Below are 20717 nucleotides of genomic sequence, written 5' to 3'. Positions count from 1 at the left end.
GATCTGTCTTCCTAAAAGACAGTTACCTAGAACAGTGTTTGAAACATGTTTCCTGAATTAAGCTAAAAGTATAATCCTTACTTTGGGATTTTTTTTTTTTTTTTGAGATGGAGTCTCGCTCTGTTGCCCAAGCTGGAGTGCAATGGTGGGATCTCAGCTCACTGCAACCACCGCCCCCAGGGTTCAAGCAGTTCTCCTGCCTCAGCCTCCTGAGTAGCTGGGATTACAGGCATGCGCTACGTCGCTCAGCTAATTTTTGTATTTTTAGTAGAGACAGGGTTTCACTATGTTGGTCAGGCTGGTCTTGAACTTGTGACCTCATGATCCGCCCGCCTCGGCCTCCCAAAGTGCTGGAATTACAGGGGGACTTTCATTATAGATGGAAAACTATTATAAAGGATTTAAGGAAAACATTTAATCTACCAACTTCACTATATCTTATTTACTGCATCTAAAACCAATTTAACAGTAGTATAATATCTACCTATTTGCTATAGCTTAAGATTCATTAAATAAAATGCCTACTTTTGGCAAATATTCACACAAACCAAGAAAAAAAGATTCCCAGATTTTTATTTCTGGAACTGTACACCAGGTATTAAAGTACAACAAATACAAAATAATGCTCAAAAAAATCAGTGTTTATGTACAAATATTAAAATCAATGCAACAATAGCAACTTCCTCTTGAACATCTGATACTGAAACTTGTTCTGATTGTCACTAATTTATCTCATACTCACAGGGTACTTATTTCAAACTGGGACAATTGGAATCACTGGTCATCTAAGAGGAATATTAATATCTACCATGTTTAACAATAAAACTAATAGTTTCCTCCATTTAGTGAAAAAATTAGGAACTTTTTTTAAAAACATAGTAACGTCAATATTTTATAAATTATTTCAATTTCCATTTGTAGACAATGTGCTTTGAAACTCTGGGCAAACAATCTCCTTGGTGGTCAGGTTTATTCGTTAGTTTACATTCAAAGTTGAAATATTCACTAGAGACTTTGGTTAAATTAAATAGTATCACTAAGCTCTATTAGATCTGATGTTCTCAAATATTTATGACCCTCAACATTTTAAAAATTAAAAAGGAAACGATTGCACAATTCTTTGACCTAATTGTACAGATTTTAGTATTTTTTAAACAGTAATCTACATCCTTCAAGTAAATTCAGCAGCTGACCATGACAAGAGGAAAACTAAACATTTAAAAAGCTAGCATGAAAAAGATGAAGTACAACTAACAAATGTATTGCTATAATCACAGCACCAGTTACACTTCTAAATGAATCCACTGTCCTCTTCAAATTCCCTGTACATAAAAGATATATCAGCCAACACTGCAACTGCTCACCATGAATTTTTGGTTTGTTCATAAGAAAATAATGTGGCAAAGGAAAAAAAAAAAAAAAAGAATTTATCACAGTTTGTTATAAGAATTGTGCTTAACACTTGATAATAAAGGCATTATTGTTTCTTCATGTGATTGCAAATCAGGTTGTTTTCTTGCTTCCAAATGCAATTCTTTTAATAAACAGTAACAAATTCTCTGTTAAGATGTTTAAACTGAGAGAAAAAAACAGTAAATCCAGCTTTTAAAATTCAATAAATAGCTATTTTACATGGATAAAGTCATAGTGGTACAATTTATGAATGTCACATCAAGCATGCACAAAAATGGTATTATACATGGCTGAAGTAGTCAGAAAATATTGAATTAGATCTAAAAAGATATGAAGAATTTACACTTATATACAAAAATCTTGCAAATTATTGCCTCATTTTAACAAGGAATTAAAAGTAAACATTACCAGCTAGTTAGCACTCTCTAAGAGGCTAAAATCAGATTGGCATTTAAAAATCTATTAAACTAGCTGGAATTTATTTTTCTCTCATATCATTTTCTGGATTTTGGTCAAAAATCTTTATTTAAATAACTAAAGTGTCCATTCAACTTGCTGATAATCAAAACTTTAGATAAGAAACACTGTTTCCATCTTATATCAAGACCCCAGCAATGCATAGATAAACTGAATATATTACTGCATCAGCTACTGAGAATGGGCATGTTCATTTAAGTGCAACTGGTATTAGCATTCAGTCATCTTTGTGTAAATTATTTATACAGACCAGCCACTGTAAACCCAGAGTGAAAATTAAAGTTATAACAATGGAAGATTATGGCCAGTATCTTACTAAATTATAGAAAGTGTACTGATTTTTTAATAAAAGAAATAAGGTTCAAAGTTTAGCACAACAACACAGCAATAAGAAGCTAACAACTTGGATAAAAATATAAGAAAGTAACGCAGAGCCCAGGCTACCCATTATTTACTGTGTGCATACAGGAATGCTATACTTCAGATGTATAAATTAGAAATTGATTTTAAGTTATTAATTTAACTACTTTTTGTCCACTGTGCTAAACTAAATTTTATACTAATGTGCTACTGCGTAAACACTTCAAAGCAATCTTCATTAAAATGCTGCAAAGAAAAACAAGAATACACATCATCCAAAACTAAGGATGTCATTGCAGTTCACAGTTTGTATAATAAATACCCTCCCTTTCGATCACTACTAAGATCACTACATCCTATCTACTCATCAGCACAACCTTGAAGCAACTTATACTTACAAATATTAGCAATGCAGCTGAACATTTAAGTTTTTTGCAAAGCAACTAGTAAAAATCAACACTTTTAATTAAGACGGTGAAAAAAAAGGTAATTCTCTATTTTAACAGTACTATAAAAGCAAAGATTACATCCTAATACTGTATTACATATTGTTTGATTCACCTTATAACTTAAAAATGCATGTTTATAGCGCAAAAATGGCCAAAGTTTAGGACAATGGCTTCTCATTCACAATATTTGGAATAAAAATAAAACTGAGTTTGAGATACATCTGAACATCTATCAGTTTTTAAAACTTAAAGTGGTAACGTACCATTCTATTTCAGATAGGAACTCACATTATTCTTGCCAACTCTTCAAGCTTAACAAAAAAACTTAAATATACTTCAAGGTTCTACTGCATTAGGTATAAAATCTAGAAGTCCCTCTAAATATTAACACTTTGAACTGCAGTGCTACAAACAAAAGGTGTCCCAAAATGTAAACCATTGAGTGGCAATATCCTAGGCTTTGTAGGCTCTGCTTCCGCAAGTCGACTGCCTCAGGATAAACTAAATTATCAATGACTGGTATGATTTTTAAGATTACAATCTTGACAATGGTGGACAAAACCCCATCTGAGTACCACATCTTCAAATGCCAAATTTGTAGCCAATAAATGAAGTTACACAGAAATTTCCTGGCAGTAAGATGACCAATTCTGTGTAAGGTAGCCCTGGTCTAGAATTTTGAAACAGGATCCAAGCAAGCGTCTTCATTATTTGCACACAGTTCCTCGTGCTGGCTTCCATAAAGATGGACTTGCTGTTTTGTAAACTGAAGTGCTCTAGTTGAATAACATGAGAGAAGTTTCCATTTTTAAAAAATCCTTGCATGTTTGTGCAGTTTAAAGAAACCTACCCCTGCTTTTATTAAGAAAATAAAACCAAAAAAATGCTACATTGAGCAGGGATCGGGATCGGTACCTGTAAACATTGTTATTCCACTGCATCCATTATGGCAAAAGGAATTTACACAAAAAGAGGCCACACCATTCAGTTCAGAACATCTGTGCTGGTTTTGAGCTGGTGGCCTCTGTCTACAGGTTTTAAAATTGGGAGTGAGGGCAGTGGGGAACAGAAAAGAATAGAAAAAGAAGGGAGTGGGGAAGAGGTATTGGGAGATGAGGAAGAGAGAAGCAGAGCTTAAAGCTGCACCACAGAGTTCAATCTTAGTTCCCAACTCTGCTGATCATAGTTCATTTCCACATTTATGGATTGAAAAATGAAAATACTCTTGATAAATCAAGATATAGTTCTATACATACTGACATCACTGATGTCATAGTGAGAAAGGTTCAAACTTCCAGTGAAAGACTATGCAAACCTGATAGCTCCCCTCAAGTTTACTGGTACTGCACACGCAGTTCCGGGCTCCTCACTCAGGTCACTCAGAGTGTAGGGCCGCGTGCTGATGCAGAGCATGGGCACTGATGAAACCATTGGTCTCGCTGGCAGAGAGACTGCCAAAGTCAGCCACAGAAACAGCCATTTTGGCACTGGTGATGTGATGTGTGTGATTTTCAAAGTCCACACCCAGGTTATTTACAGAAACTTCATTCATGAAGGATTCAGGGACAGCAATGCCCATTTTCAATCTTTTTGCTGGTCTCTCTGACTCTTCACTGCACATGTTCATAGGGTTTAGCTCCGAGTGATAAAATCCAGTCTCAAATAAATTAAAACAATCACTTTCCCCATTGCTGGGCAGGGTGAGTAACTCTTCTGTTACAACAGGCACATGATTAACTTGTCCACGGGGTGTGTTGCCCAGTGGAGGAAAGCTATCATCCAAACAATTCACATCTGTGGGGTCGCAGACAGTTGCTACACTGTTGGTCAAAGCTAAAAAGGAATGGAAAATTGTTTAAGTAAGTGGTCCTATGACACCAAACAGAGGACACAATTTTGCAACAAACTGTACTAAACACAAAAAGGTCTTCATTTTACCTGTCAAGTCACTGGCAGTGAATGAGTTGAGAATGTTTAGTTGTTGATCAGGAATAGGCTCAGGCCGGTTAGAAGTTAAGGCTGAAGCATTTACCGTCCCACCCAAAGCTTCTGTTTCATCTACTAAACGATCCATATAGTCCCTGAAAAACACACCCCAGTAATTCTATGACTGTATATCACAGTTAAAAAGAAGTCTTTGAAGTCAAGGCCACAGTACTTACGTAACTCCAGGGTGATGGTTATATCGTTTTTTCCCAAATCTTGTCTGTTGAGCAAAGTAATCATAACGTTCAGATTTCTTCCACATGTAGTAGAATGCTACACATTCAGCAACTGTCCGAGTTCTCACCTAATGAAAAAGTTGAATTTTTAAAAAACCAACAAACTCAACCATTTTTTTAAGCAACATTTTTTCCCGAAACTACAACTTCAATCCATGGGTCTTATTTTCCCATTATATAGTTCTGAACACTTTTAATAAATTATAAAGTTCTGAACACTTTTATTAGTGGAATGCTTTTACATTTAATAATGAGGCCATTTTCAAAAGCCCAAGGTTTTTTTTTAAAAAAAAATCAGAATGTATTAGTTTATAAAACAAGTGTGTATCCAAAAATTATCTTACACCTTTACTGAAAATCTTAAACACTGGCATTCTTTACTTTTCTTCACTGAGCTCTATGATTTTGACTACAGTGAGGTTCTTAACTTTGGATTAACTAACCTCTGAGGGGTCCATAAATGGATTTCACTGAAATCTATTTAAATTCACAAAAGTATATTTAGGTATACTTTTCTGGGGAGAAGGAATGCAGCTTCATCAGATTGAGTTCCACTATCCAAAAGAGATTAAGAACCCTTGGCAAATGGATCAACAGTCTATAGCATCTGGAAGTTAAGATGACTTGCTAGCTAAAGGCAGGGCTTTCTCCTTCCAGTATGTTTGGTTTTTAGATCCAACAGATTTTGCACATAACAATAAAATTTGAGCCTCACCAACCTGGTTCCACACCCAAACCAGGGTTCCTCTAACCACATACAGCGACAGATATGAATTCAGATGTATGAACAAAATTTTTCATCCTTATCCAATAAATGCTTTCTCCAAACTTGCTTAATCAGTACCCAATAAAGAAGTTTCAGTATCTCTAACCTGACTCCTGAGCAAGTTGTGATATAAGATTACTAATATACGAATAAGCTTTTTAAACCAAGAAATAAGTATACCCTTCAATAAACATCATTAACTATAAGTCTTCTCAGAGAATGCAGGCTTCGTGGGGCCACAGACCTTTTCTGTCTTACTCACTGTTGTATCTCTAGTGTCTAAAACAATGTCTGGTAAGTGAAGTGGAAGGACGTAACTGTTTACAGAATGAATGGATAGAGTAAATTTCGTAAGTCATTACAAAACTGATGGTTTTATTTTTACTTAAAAGGACAATCCAGACTTCTTTAAAAATGTCTTATCTATTCACTGAATTATACGCTTTATCTCATCTTTGAGAAACATTAGATTTTCAAACATATAGAAAGTGTGAAATTTTCAACATCAATACTGGAAGGTCTAGCTAATGCAGTAAGACAAGAAAAAAGTATACAGATTGGGAAGGAAGAAATAAAACTGTCTCTGTTCACAGGTGACATGACTGTCTATGTAGAAAACTCCAAAGAATCAACAAAAAATATCCTGTAACTAACAAGCACTTATAGCAAAGTTTTAGGAGACAAGGTTAATATACAAAAGTCAATTGCTTTCCTATATAACAGTAATGACAATTGAAATTCGAAATGTAAAACACAAGATCATTTACATTAGCACCCCAAAATTAAAATACTTGGGTATAAATCTAACAAAATATATGCAAAATCTATATGAGAAAAACAACCAAACTCTGATTAAAGAAATCAAAGAAGAACTTAATGAAGAAATATTCTATGTTCATGGATAGGAAGACACTTCATTGTTAAAACATCAGTTCTTCCCAGCTTTATCTACCGATTCAGCGCAAACCCAATCAAAATCCCAGCAAGTTATTTTGTGGGTATCAACAAACTAATTTTATATGGAGAGGCAAAATACCCAGAATAGCCAACATAATATTACAAAAAGATAAAACCAAAGTACTGACACTCCCCAACTTCAAGATTTACTATAAAGCTATAGTAATCAAGACAGTATGATATGGGGGGGGGGAGAGACAAACAGATTAAAGGAACAGAAGAGACAGCCCAGAAATATACCCCACAGATACAGTCAACTGATCTTTAACCAAAGAACAAAGGCAATTCCATGGAGGAAGAATGTCTCTCCCACAAACGCTAGCACAACTGGACATCCACATACAAAAAAAAAAAAAAAAAAAAGAAATGAATATAGACATAGGCCTTACTCCTTTCAAAAATTAACTCAAAATGGATTATAGACCTAAATGTAAATGCAAAACTATAAAGCTCTTAGAAGACAACAGAAGAAAATCTAGGTGACCTTAGGTTTGGCAATGGCAATGATTTTTTACATAGAACGCTAAAAGCATGAACAATCAGATGAAATTCTAAGTTGGACTTCATTAAAATTAAAAACTTTTACTCTGGAAACACACTGATAAGGGAATAAAAAGGCCTCAAAATGGAAGAAAATATTCGCAAAACACGTATCTGATAAAGGACTAGAATCCAAAATATACAAATAACTCCTTAAACTCAACAAGAATACAAACCACCCAATTAAAATCTTGGCAAAAAATCTGAATGAACACCTGAAAAAATAACACAAATGGCAAATAAGCATAAGAAAAGATGGTCAACATCATCCTCATGAGGGAATTACAAATTAAAACAATAAAGAGATGGTATTAAAAACTACTACAGTGGTGAAATCCAAAACAGACACCACCAAATGCTGGTGAGGATGTGGAGCAATAGAACTCATTCATTACTGCTGGAAATACTAAATGGTACAGCCACTTTGGAAGACAGTTTGGCAGTTTCATGCAAAATAAACATATTTTTACCATTCTATCCTGTAATCCTTACTCCTTCGTATTTAGCCAAATGAATTGAAAACTTACATCCACATAAAAACCTGCACATGAATATTTATAGTAGCTTTAATGATAATTGCCAAAACGTGGAAGCAACCAAGATATCCTCTAATAGGTAAGTGAATAAATACGCTGGTACCTCCACATAATGGAATACTATTCAGTGATAAAAAAAAAGAAAGAGCTATCAAGCCTCAAAACAAACAAACAACCCCATGGTGAACACTTAAATGCATATTGCTAAGTCAAAGAAGTCAATCTGAAAAGGCTGCATACTGTATAATTCCAACTATATGACATTCTGAAATGGCAACAGTAGAGACAATAAAAAGATCAATGGCTGCTAGAGGTTGTTAGGGAGAAGGGGGAAGGGACAGAGGGAAGAAAATAACATGGGATTTTTAGGTCAGTGACACTACTCTGTATGATACTGTACTGGTGGATATGTATTATATATTTGCCAAAATCAACGGAATGTACAACATGAAGAGCAAAGTTTAATGGACTTTAATTAATAATAATAATAATGTATCAATATTGGCTCATTAATTTTAACAAATGTACCACACTAATGTAAGATATTAATAATAAAAGATAAAATAATAACTATGGGGTGGAAGGGACATATGGGAACTCAATACTTTCTGGTTAGCTTTGCTGTAAACTTTGCTGTAAACCTAGAACTGCTCTAAAAACTAACGTCCATTAGTTTTGTAAAAGCATAAAATACTGCTCTACCCCTGCCAAATGCTTCAGAACCCTGCCTTCCTTTAGGATGAAAAGAAGAAATAAACAAAACATATTTTAATGAGAATTATTCCAAACTATTCTAATGAACACAAATATGTATTTTGAATAGACTTTAGTTTTTAAGAACAGTTTTAGGTTCACAGCAGAACTGAGCAGAAAGTAGAGAGTTCCTATATATCCTGATGTTCTCCCACTTTCAACATCCTACATTGGAGTAGTACATCTGTTAAAAATCAATGTACCTACACTGACACATCAACACCCAAAGACCATGGTTTACATTAGGGTTTACTTTTGATGATGTACATTCTATGGGTTTTGACAAATGTGTAATAACATGTCTCTATCACTGCAGTATCATCATACAGGATAGTTTCATTGCCCTGAAAATGGTCTGTGCTCTGCCTATTCACCTCTCCCTCCTGCCTCGGCCCTGGCACCAGTGATCTTTTTATTGTTTCCAGTTTTGCCTTTTTCAGAATACCATATATTTGGAAACCTACAGTATGGAGTCTTTTCAGATTGGCTTCCTTCACTTAATAATATGCATTTAGGATTTCACATGCCTCCTTGTGGCTTGTTAGCTCAATTTTTTTAGTGCTGAATAGTAGTCCAGCTCTGGAGGTGCCAAGTTTGTTTATCCTTTCACCTCAAAGGACATACAAGTTCCTTCCAAGTTTTAGCAATTGTGATGAAAGCTGCTATAGACACTTTTGTGTGGACATAAGTTTTCAACGCATTTGGGTAAATACCAAGGAACAGGATTACTAAATTATATGGTAAGAGTATGGTTGGTATTATAAGAAACTTCCAAGCTATCTTCCAACTTGCCTGTACCACTTTGCATTCCTACAGGCAACGAATAAGAGTTCCTGTTGCTTCACATCCTTACCAGCATTTGGTGGTGTTAGAATATGTTTCTAGTTGTTTTAGCAAAAATGTTTCTTCCTTCAGCAACAGCTGTTCTCACTGCTGAAGAGAAATTATTTTGAGGCCACAAACCTCTGAATGGCTTGGCAAGAAAGGAAAGTCAAGGAGAAATGAGAGTGAGACTTCCTAAAAAATACAGTGAATTGGCCGGGCACGGTGGCTCAAGCCTGTAATCCCAGCACTTTGGGAGGCCGAGACGGGTGGATCACGAGGTCAGATCAAGACCATCCTGGCTAACACGGTGAAACCCCGTCTCTACTAAAAAATACAAAAACTAGCCAGGTGACGTGGCGGGCGCCTGTAGTCCCAGCTACTCGGGAGGCTGAGGCAGGAGAATGGCGTGAACCCGGGAGGCGGAGCTTGCAGTGAGCTGAGATCCGGCCACTGCACTCCAGCCTGGGTGACAGAGCGAGACTCCGTCTCAAAAAAAAAAAAAAATACAGTGAATCCACTTTCTATGTTAACTGTTCATGTGGAAAGAGATGCGAATATACTATCAGCCATTCCATAAGCAGGCTGTGGCATCTCTGAGCAAATTAGTTATGTTAGAATGATATCTGAAATGCTAAGGGCAGGGGAACGTTAGTAAGTTGTTGCTTTTTCCCTACTTAACTGACTTATAAATTCGTTGCTTACATTCATTGTAACTAGTAATTCATCTGTACTAATCTGCCCAATTTACCTTATTCTTCTGTATAAGATGAAAATCTTTTCCAAAAAGCATGAGTGCATGTTCAAAGCTTCGGCATTCTTCTTCCGTCCATGCAGTCATTCCTTCTAAAAAAAAATTTTTAGATAAAATTCGTGGGCCCCCAAATTCTCTTATGTGAATCACTGATTTATTTTCAGTTAAGTTTTCCCTGTAAAAGGTCATAAACTCACACACACACACACACACACACACACACGCGCGCACACTCTCTCTCTCCCTCTCTCTCTGCATGCAGGAGATTTTAGTCAGAATTACCAAAAGTATGCATACTACAGATCAAGTCTAAAATACAAAAATATAAACACTGCTTTTTTCCACTACATTATGGGATGAGAATTTAACATTTTTCTATAACATGCCTGTTTTTCTGATTAAAAAATTTTTTTTTAACAATGAGCATATTTTTAATTAGAAAAAAAAAAACTCTATCTCCTTTATCGAGGGAAAGAAGCTCTGTTTTGGTCTTACATCGAAACCACAAGTTCTAGCCAGGTGTGGTGGCTCATGCCTGTAATTTCAGCACTTTGGGAGGCCAAGGCAGGAGGATCGCTTGGGCCCAGGAATTTGAAATCAGCATGGGCAACATGGAGAAACCCTGTCTCTACAAAAAAACAAACTAGCCAGGCGTAGTGGCGGGCACCTATAGTTCCAGCTACTTAGGAAGCTGAGGCGGGGAGGATCACCTGAGCCCAAGAGATCAAAGATATACTAGGCTGTGATCATGCCACTGCCCTCCAGCCTGGGAGACAGAGTGAGACCCTGTCTCAAAAAAGACAAAAAACAAAACCATAAATTCTTTAATTAGAGACCATAATTAAAGTATAATCAATACATATTTATTTGAAATTGGTGTGTGGAGTGCTATACTCTGGAAATATAAAGGAAATAAGAAACGGTCCATGCTCTCAAAATAATAAATCCCATTCAATTTCCCAGCAGATGTTAATGTTGGTGAATTCCGTATCTACTTGGGGCAGAGACCTGGAAGGTCTTCAAAGAGTCATAGCCTAGACTTAAGATTAGTTATTACTCATCTGTATCTATGAAGTGTCTCATTTGGTATTGGAGACCAGGTCCCCAAAGTCATTAATAACAGTCTGTAACAAAGGTGAAAAATAGTTTGAACTGAGGAAGAAACCTGTATTTTGAGAGTTTTGAGAGTCTAAAATACTTTTTTTTCAAAGAAGCAGCTTTTCTAAGGGAGACATTTTAATAGACTATCTCAATTCGTAAGTTTAAATGTATGATTTTTAGTTTTCATACTGTTCCAAGTCATCTAGTAATATTACTAAGTATTATTTTCATTCTACACATATTTAACGAAAGCTATGGTGCATGCAATCCATTTATATAATGACAAAAAATACTGAAATAGAAGTTAACCATTTTCCTTGACAAAACGTAAGAACTATAAAATGTTATTACATGATTACTAAAAATATACTTCTTGAAATAAATTCAGTGGAATATATTATACATGTTTCCTTTTTAATCTTTAATCTTTTCATTTCCTGTCTGGCTAAAAAAAAAAGAAAAAACCTTTTTTCAATGAAATCATAAAACTATTCTTTTTAATTACTTTGGACATATTGTCATCTCTGGGGTCTGCTTTGTTCTGTAACTATTTCTTCCAGAAAGTAGAGGAGGCAGGGGGGTGACTAATTTGTATTTGAACAATCTCTGATATATCTAAAAATAGAGCGCAAGAAAAGGAAAAATTATTTGCTATGGAGCTGAACCAGATCTTAAAAAAGTGTTACAGGATTGCTCTGTCCCTTAGGATACTTTGCTTATTCTGATCCCCAAATGACCATCCCTGTCATGTCCCTCTCTTAAACCCAAGTGTTTCTTACCTTGAGAGGCCTTTCCATTGCAGCAGTATCTTTCGATTGCTTCCTTTATATTGTGGTTACACTTGAGAAGTTCATATAATGCCTGGGGTGGATATTCAATAAAAAGTATTAAAAGTTCATACCTAACAGCATTTTAAAAAACAGGTATAAGGGTCTTGATAAATATTGGAGTCTTGATAAACACTGAAATCCTCTCTAATTTCAGGGCATTTGAAGGTATATCTGCCCAAGCATTTAGTCTATGTAACTATCGTGCAGATTGACTCTGGTACCATGTGAAATCATGTTCATCCTCACGCTACCTCTCAGAAATCACCCGCCTGTATCATTCTGACTTTTTTTTAAAACAAACAAACAAAAACACTAGGTCTAAGATTGAGTTTCCCCTATTTTAAATGCTTTTTTTTTTCTAGTTTGGAAAAATTAGTTACAGTCTGTCCCTTGATGTCATTTCCTCCCTGTCTCTTTTAGTTTTAATATAAGGGAACAGCAGCAGGCCTGGAATGGCAGGCATGGCACTTCAGACTAGGATTATAACGGTGTCAGTTATTTCCATCTACTATGAAAGGTGCCACTTTTTAAAATTAGAATATATTCCTATTAAATCTGCTTGGAATTATGAACATAATAAACAGGAATAACAGAATTCAGTTGAAAGTTAAATAATCCACCTTCCCAAGTAAGTTTTAAGGAAGTGAAGATGGTTCAATATTAGGAAAACTTTTAATATATCAATAGCCTACATTTTAAAAAGTCATCTCTAAGTTAATTACCCTGATCTGATCACTACACATTATGTGTATCAAGATATCACTGTGTACCTAAACATGTGTAATTAAATGTTAATTTAAAAAAAATCAAATCAACAGCTGCTTAAAAAGCATCTGATAAATATTCATTTCTAATTCTAAAAAGACAAAAACTACGATACTTATAAATAGATGGATGTTATCTTGCTCTAATAAAGACAGTAGAACCAAGGACCAGTATTATTCTTAATGTAAAAACCTTAGATGTATTACTTCCACCAAAAGCAGGCACCAAATCACTGTTATTACCAAATATCTCAGAGTTACAGCTAATGCATTAAGATATAAAGCAGGAATAATAATGGTAAGGAAGGAACAAAAGTGTAATTTAATCATGAACCAAAAACCAAAAAACCACTCCATAAATGTATGCAATTATGATGTGTCAAACAAAAATGATATCACCCATAAATTTTTTAAAAGGCAAACTAGAAAACCTGAGAAACAACTGAGTCAGGTAGTTTCAACAGTTTAAGTTACATTTTTAAAAAAATTGGTATTTCTCAACATCAACAATATACAATTATAAACATAATAGAGGGCCAGGCGTGGTGGCTCACACCTGTAATCCCAACACTTTGGGAGGCCGAGGCAGGCAGATTACGAGGTCAAGAGTTTGAGACCAGCCTGGCTACAAAAATTAGCTGGGCACGGTGGTGCATGCCTGTAATTCCAGTTATCAGGAGGGTGAGGAAGGAGAACTGCTTGAACCCGGGAGGCAGAGGTTGCAGTGAGTTGAGATCGCGCCACTGCATTCCAGCCTGGGTGACAGAGCAAGACTCCATCTCGGAAAAATAAATAAATAAATAAAATAGAGATCCCCTTTCCAATAGCATTGAATACACACATACATAAAAGATATTGAGGAATTAGTGAGATGCATGTGATATTCAAAAAAGCAAAACCATTTGAATTTCTAATGTTATAAAGGTTTTAATTCTTCTAAAATTAATATAGACTTCAAATATCAATACAAAAACCCAATGAGATTTCTTTCTGACAGCTAGTATGACTTCCCTACGTTACTTCAAAATTCAAGTTTGTGTCTGCCCACCTCTGAATACTCATTAGTCAGGGTTGGGGATTCTCAGTGATAAAGGCATACGAAAGAAGCAGAATGATGTCAGAGGGGCAAAACTTAGAGGCATTTGAAAAACTTAATAGGCAATGTTCCCATCCCCCATCCCACATGCACTCAGGACAGTATTCTGAATCTACAGGTACACAAGTGCTTAACAAATGCTCCTAAGTCAAATTTATACAGTCTTAATAGACATTACTTTTTAATCACTTCCTAAATAAAATTGAGAACAATTCAAAGAATACACTTATAAAATCTAAAAGTCCAACCACAGAGAATGTTTAAATAAATGAATTGTAAGTATAGGATAGTACACAGTAAGTTGAAATTTAGGTGAAATTTTTTTTTAAAAAAAGTATAGGATAGACTATACAGACATCAAGAATGAGGTATTAAATAATTCTCAATGGCAAAGGAGAATAAGATTAATTAATTAAAAGGATATAAAATGGCATCTCAAGTAAGACATATGTAAAGGTATTTTTAAAAAGACCTGAAGAAAACATACGAAACTACAGTGAAGTTATCTCTAGAACTCAAGGTTATGGTTTTTTAAACCAGTCTTTTGCAAATTATAAAACTCTATCAGAAAAGATACCTACTTCACATGTTAAAAATAACTGTATCAAATATAAGAAATCAAGAAGATACTGTAAACTGGCTGCTGTTTCCACAGAAGTTGAAGTATACCTGTTCATTGTCCCTTGTGTGTGTTCCTGCAGAAATCCTATCCATTATTTTTTCATTGCCAGTCCTTAACGAAGTCTCAACAAGGTATTCCTTAACTTTGCTCTCCAAAACCACATCAGGACACCAAAGTAACTGGTCTTCGTTTTCATATACTGATAAAGAAAATCCCATTAACACATTAAAAATCATGAACACACTCAAAGATGTACACAATTCTTTATCTTCCTTGATAGGCTATCCAGTGGGACAAGTAAGTAACTTTGAAGACACCAGTAATCTGATTATCCGTTAAGTAGGGCCTTTCACACACAAGCAAAAATTTAACTTTATTATAGGCCAAGGATTCCAGTGGCCAAAGCAAGAAGCTTTTTTCGTGGCTGGATATACTGACCAATCTGAAGGCTCTCCATGCCTAGTAAAGTCTAATATAAAACACCATAGTGGTTATTTTATACTCTTCTAATGAAGGGGCAAACAAAACCTGTGTAAATTCTCTAACAACCTCGTTGGAATTTTCTCTTGAAATCCCTAAATTGCTCTATGAAATCTCTAGGGGTTAAAAATTGCAAATAAATAAAACCCAAAATATCTGGTAATAAGGAAATAGCTAAAAAAGGTATACTTTTTCTCCCAATAAGATAACTTTTATTTAAAGGAGAAAGTAGATTAACCAAACCTCCCTAGGGAGGTTTTTGGGAAGAGGAAGAAACAGTAAGAAAAGTAAACTTTCTACAATCTCTTAAACAGACTGATACATTAATGAACAAAATGTCATTAAAACAAGTTTGTTTTATTAATGCACTCTGCCACTTTACTCAAAGCTTCTACTTCACACAATAAAGTAATATGAACTGCCCAAGTATTTAGTCCAGTGCTTCAAGTGCAATCCATTCTTCAAGTGCATAATACTGATTATAGCTAATAAAAATAATGTACTGAGAACACACTGCATGCCAGGGACCATGATAAGTGCATTATAATCCCAACTGTAGGAAGCAGGTACTGTCAGTCCCAGGTAGCGGGAAAGTTAAAAATAAAGTGTGCCTGTGAAGCAGTAACACTTGTCTTTTGAGAGAAGTTCCTAGAACTTACTTTATCTCTGGTCACAAGTGAAATAGGTAAAACAATTTGGGTTTATTCCCTCAAAAGATAAAGTACACCTTCCCTCCAATCTGCAGCACTGACAAAATTTCACCTCTACTATGTGTGACCTAAGGACCTACAGTTGCTGAGCATGTACTTGGCTCAAAGGGCCAAGTGTGGCATTTGGGTGGTGGGGTGAGAAGGCTGGCACATCTGAAGATTATCAGTTATGTTTTGTTTCCCCTGGGACAACCGTCTTTTAACACTTCGAAAGCAGTTTAGGAAAACAGTGTTCCTAGTGGCTGCCATGGCTAACAATCCCAGGGTAACCAGTCCTTCCCTCCTTTAAATGGAGGATGACCTGGCATGGAGGTAAGGAAAAAGAAGGACTCAGGAAGTATTGTGTTGGGTGCTGCTTTTGCCCTTTTGACTTCACAGGGATAAATCAACTTAGGAAAAAAGTCAAACACCCATGGAAATATTCCTAATGTACTTGGTTCCCGAGTTCAACTAAGAAGGTGTAACTGTATTTTTATATCCTACCACCTTATCCCCTCCGTATTTTGAAAACCAACTACCGTTGGAATGCACCAAAAACGTAAGGAAAAATTGATTACACATAATTAGGAGTATACAAGCAAAAGCAGCAGATCCTTACATTTCACTTCCTGCTCTTCCAGGGCTGGGGAAGGAGAATTTCTTCCAGTCTCTTTTTCCCTCAAGAGTTTTCTTTCCAGAAGATTATATCCTTAACATTCTCATTATCTCAGGTGATGAGATCCTACCCACTTCTACTGAAGCAGGATGAAGGCCAAGGTACAGCACTGTGGGAGGCTCTCCACTATTCCAACAGGCACTAAGCGTACTGGCTAACAAGCACTATATGTGCCTTGGGCGGGGCTGGGGGTTGGGGGAAACTGAGTCTAGTGATTAACTTTGATACATTTTTCCTAAGTCAGGCCTACATATCCTAACTCTGCATGTTTCCCAAATCTATCTATATATTGCCAAGGCTGGTATAAAACCAGTTATTTAAATAAACATATCAAGTGGTAACCTGATCTACCAAACATTATCAAAATCAAAAGCTTTCCTTACCTTTCTCATTACCAGCGTACTCTCCAAGATAAGGGGGAATCTCTGCCTGATATTGTAAACCAATCATTATTTCCTACAGGAAAATTGAGAGGTAAAAATAACTTACTATAAAAATAGATACTGAAAAAAAGCCCCAACTCATTAATCAGTTTCTGCAGGTCAAAACAACAAAATTATCATAAATCATTTCAGAAATATTTTTAAAAGCACATTTAGTCCACTATGTTAACTCAACTTACCTTCCTCAAATCTTCAGGTGAATTACCACTGTCTGTTTCAACATCTTCAACCTCTGATTCCTTATCACCATCACATGTAGTATTTGCTTAAAAGACAAAAATTTAAAAGGTTTTCACTGCCTATTTTTGCAGAACCTGGAAGAATGCCTGTTGTATTTTTTAAAATGTTGTTAAATAAGTGAGCTCAGCATAAGTATACTAAACCACCGGCATGATTTTCACAATCGACATTGGTCAAAATGAGACACTGAAAATCCTAATATAGTGTATAGTATCCTGGGCGGTGCAGTGGCTCTCATGGCTATAATCCTAGCACTTTGGGAGGCTGAGGTGGGTAGATCACTTGAGGTCAGGAGTTTAAGACCAGCCTGGCCAACAGGCTCTACTAAAAATACAAAAAAATTAGCCAGGCATGGTGGCAGGCGCCTGTCATCCCAGCTACTCGCGAGGCTGAGGCAGGAGAAATGCCTGAACCTGGGAGGCAGGGGTGGCAGTGAGCCAAGATCACGCCATTGCACTCCAGCCTGGGCGACAGAGTGAGACTCCATCTCAAAAAAAAAAAGTGTATAGTATCCTGATAATTATTATGGTATACTATTAAATAGTTTGGGAGGTAAAAGGAAACCACTGTGGCCACCTTAAAAAGAAAGTAAAACACTGGAGTTCTGATTATACTAATCCAGAAGGAGATACACACACAGAGTTGCATATTAGGTCCACTGAAACTGTTTTTGTACACACACGAATGCATGGATATTTGAACTTATTAACCAAACAGTTATTCTACCATAAAAATAGCAAAAAAAAAAAAAAAAAAAGAGTGAGACTGCAGATTGCATCTAAGAAATTATTTTAGTCCAAAACATTTTATTTATTTATTTTTAGAAACAGGGTCTCACTCTGTCACCCAGGCTAGAGAGAAGTAGGCTGATCATGGCTCACTGTGACCTCAAAGTCCTGAGCTTGAGTGATCCTCCTACCTCAGCCTCCCAAATAGCTGGGACTACATGTGCATGCCACTATACCCAGCTAAGTTTTATATTTTAAAATTTTTTTGTAGAGACAGGGTCTTGCTATGTTACCCAGGGTGGTCTAGAACTCCTGGCCTAAAGTGATCCTCTCGCCTCAGCCTCCCAAAGTGTTGGGATCACACATCCAACCCCAAAACCTTTTAAGTATTACTGATAAACATTAAGAGGTAACACCAAGAACTAATAGGAAAAAGATTTATCATTAAAAGTGAAAATACCTTTTGAGCGCTGGTAAGTATGCAAAACCAGGAGAGCAGGAGCCTTTTAATAGAAATTCAAAAAAGTCTAAAAAATTTTGTGGTGAAACTAGGAATGGTTACCATAGCAACAGATGACTCTTGAGAAGGAAAATGGCCTAGTAAAAATAAAGTCAATATTTCCATTTTTATCTTATTATTTTTGAGACAGAGTCTCTCTCTGTGGCCCAGGCTGGAGTGCAGTAGCATGATCTCCAGCTGGCGGCAACCTTCACCCTCAAGGTTCAAGTGATTCTCATGCCTCAGCCTCCCAAGTAGCTGGGATTACAAGTGCATGCCCCCACGCCTGGCTAATTTTTTGTATTTTTAGTAAAGAATAGGTTTCACCATGTTGACTAAGCTGGTCTCAAACTCCTGGCCTCAAGTGATCCGCCTGCCTCGTCCTCCCAAAGTGCTGGGATTACAGGCGTGAGACACTGCACCTGGCCAAATATTTCAATTTTTAAATGACATATTAGTTCACCTCTATCCCAAAAGAAAGGTTATAATCTTGTTTAAATTACAGACGTATTTTATCTCAACCACATAAAATATTTAGAATATTCTGACATAAATTACTGAACACAATAAAATGTACTAAAGCTACAGTATCAATGTTACTATTAATCAGTAATCCACTGGGTTTCTTACATCGTAAAGGCCTAGGGAAGAAATCAGAAGTTTCATGGGAAGTCACAGATGGCGTCAGATCATCCGCAGAAGACTGAGTTTCCTCGTCATCACCTGACAACAAGTCTTTTGCTATTTCCTCCTGGAAGAATAAGAAGGCAGTGCTAGAGTTAGAAATGATTACATCTCATTAATTAAGAAAACTATCTTTTTATAAAATATAATTAAGAAGCAGTTGGAACCTTATGAAAGAAATATGAAATTCTCCTATTATTTACTTCACGTACAAAAATATTTAGTATTTGATATTATGTAATATTCAATAATATACTATTAAATTATAATTAGTGCAACTATATACTTATAACAAACAATTGCCTAATTTGTGGGTATACAGAGAGCTTATCTAAAGCTGTAGGCTAATTTTTAGTGAATTTACAACAAAAATAGTCTGACTTTTAAGTGCTTAAAAATTATATTCATTTTCTGTCAATAATAAAATAAAACTGAAAAAATGCCTCCAACCTCCACTCTTCCATAATTTAAAAATCCAACTAATGAACAGCTCTGACTACTGACATAATTTTAAAAGAAACACGTTTGATTTAATTTTTATGTAAGTATACAGTCATCCTTGTGCCTAGCACATAGTAGCCACTCAATAAACACTTGTTGAATGACTATGGTCATTAAGGTCTGTGGTACATTAATATCACATTGACTTAAAAGTGGGAACAATGTAACTCACAGGAAGAGGTTCCAAGATGTGGATTCCTCTCCCTGCCTGAGATCTGAAAGGCAAGGAAAGGTTCCCAGGGATCTGTTAGCAGAGGCCATGGCCGTGTGAATTTTCCTCAGCAGGGACTAGGCCTCCCCACAACCAGCCTATGTTAGAGATGGATCACCGTGGTCTTGGCTGCTGCGGCCGCTGTCACTCCCAGAGCCAAGAAAACAGAACTTCTCTCCAACCACTCCACGCCTAAGCCAGCTTGGTTTGAAGGCTTCTGGGGGATTTATTAATTAAGGCTTTTATGTGTTTATAGGATCAAAAGAAGTTAAGCCAAGATCTAAGTTTAGATACAATGTGTCTACACAGGAAAGATGAAAACATTACGGGAGAATATTCAGGCATGCAAAGTACCATGAAGCTGCTATTAATACTACTCTTAACATAATGTGATCAAAGCCAAACAATGTTTATATCAGCCACCGAAATGAGCACAATGGGTCAACAAGAAGTTTACATTTAAGAATTATTAAACAATACTTTAAATGGAAAAAAAAAACTCTAATAAAAGCAGTCAATGGTAACAGATCCTGAATTTTTCTTTCAAATACTCACACTTACTTTGTCTAGTGTCATGTCTGGTAGTTCATCTGCCAGTTCACTTGGGGAACTATTTGCACTGGAATTTGCAACTGCTGGAATCGTAGGTTCATAGCCATAGAATGCCAGTAAGTCTTCTAGAGGCATGGTTCCTTCCTGTTCAAGCCAGGGCATAAACACAGACTTAGCAGATGTCACAATACTGAACTGCAGGTAAACTCTACTGTCCCCTTAGGTTCATAAAGCACATTATCAATACAGCAGAACAAATCAAAGGCAAGCTTCAGTTTTTCTTTTTGTGCTGTTGTCAGAAAACAGGACCAAACACCTAGACCTATAATTAATGTATAAACAAAAGCCTAACAATTAACACCTTAGTTTTTATTTTCCAGAAGCATTTTACTATTTTAAAAATTCCTCAAATATTTGCTTTAGTGCTTTTTAGCTTTCAAGTTAACATAAAGATTTGCCCTGAAAACATTTCCAATTAATCATCAATAACTTGTAATTCACAGCTTCTTTCCATGCATTTAACAGCTGACCGCTTGCTTTATTCTTCATGTT

At 36.0% G+C, this 20717-nt stretch overlaps 1 protein-coding gene across 2 annotated transcripts in view; it reads right to left on the bottom strand.

Annotated features, from left to right (window-relative positions):
• Nucleotides 1-556: 556 nt before the first annotated feature.
• The window catches only part of MIER3 (MIER family member 3), a 33217-nt gene continuing 13056 nt past the window's right edge, over nt 557-20717 (bottom strand). The window contains exons 4-13 of one of the 2 annotated variants that reach the window (XM_007973058.3): nt 20175-20309; nt 18848-18968; nt 16930-17015; nt 16691-16763; nt 14510-14661; nt 11930-12011; nt 10047-10138; nt 4862-4989; nt 4638-4780; nt 557-4532 (exon numbers count right to left, since the gene is read on the bottom strand). In XM_007973058.3, the coding sequence (XP_007971249.1) occupies nt 4075-4532; nt 4638-4780; nt 4862-4989; nt 10047-10138; nt 11930-12011; nt 14510-14661; nt 16691-16763; nt 16930-17015; nt 18848-18968; nt 20175-20309 (1470 nt within the window). In that variant the 3' untranslated portion in view covers nt 557-4074. Of the gene's footprint in view, nt 4533-4637; nt 4781-4861; nt 4990-10046; nt 10142-11929; nt 12012-14509; nt 14662-16690; nt 16764-16929; nt 17016-18847; nt 18969-20174; nt 20310-20717 lie in introns of both variants that reach the window. The other variant, XM_007973068.3, reaches the window with a different exon arrangement.

This window comes from Chlorocebus sabaeus, chromosome 4 (genome assembly GCF_047675955.1).
Source record: "Chlorocebus sabaeus isolate Y175 chromosome 4, mChlSab1.0.hap1, whole genome shotgun sequence".
Taxonomy (NCBI): Eukaryota; Metazoa; Chordata; class Mammalia; order Primates; family Cercopithecidae; genus Chlorocebus; species Chlorocebus sabaeus.
Note: the sequence above shows the minus strand (reverse complement) of the source record. Positions and strands in the feature narration are given on the sequence as shown.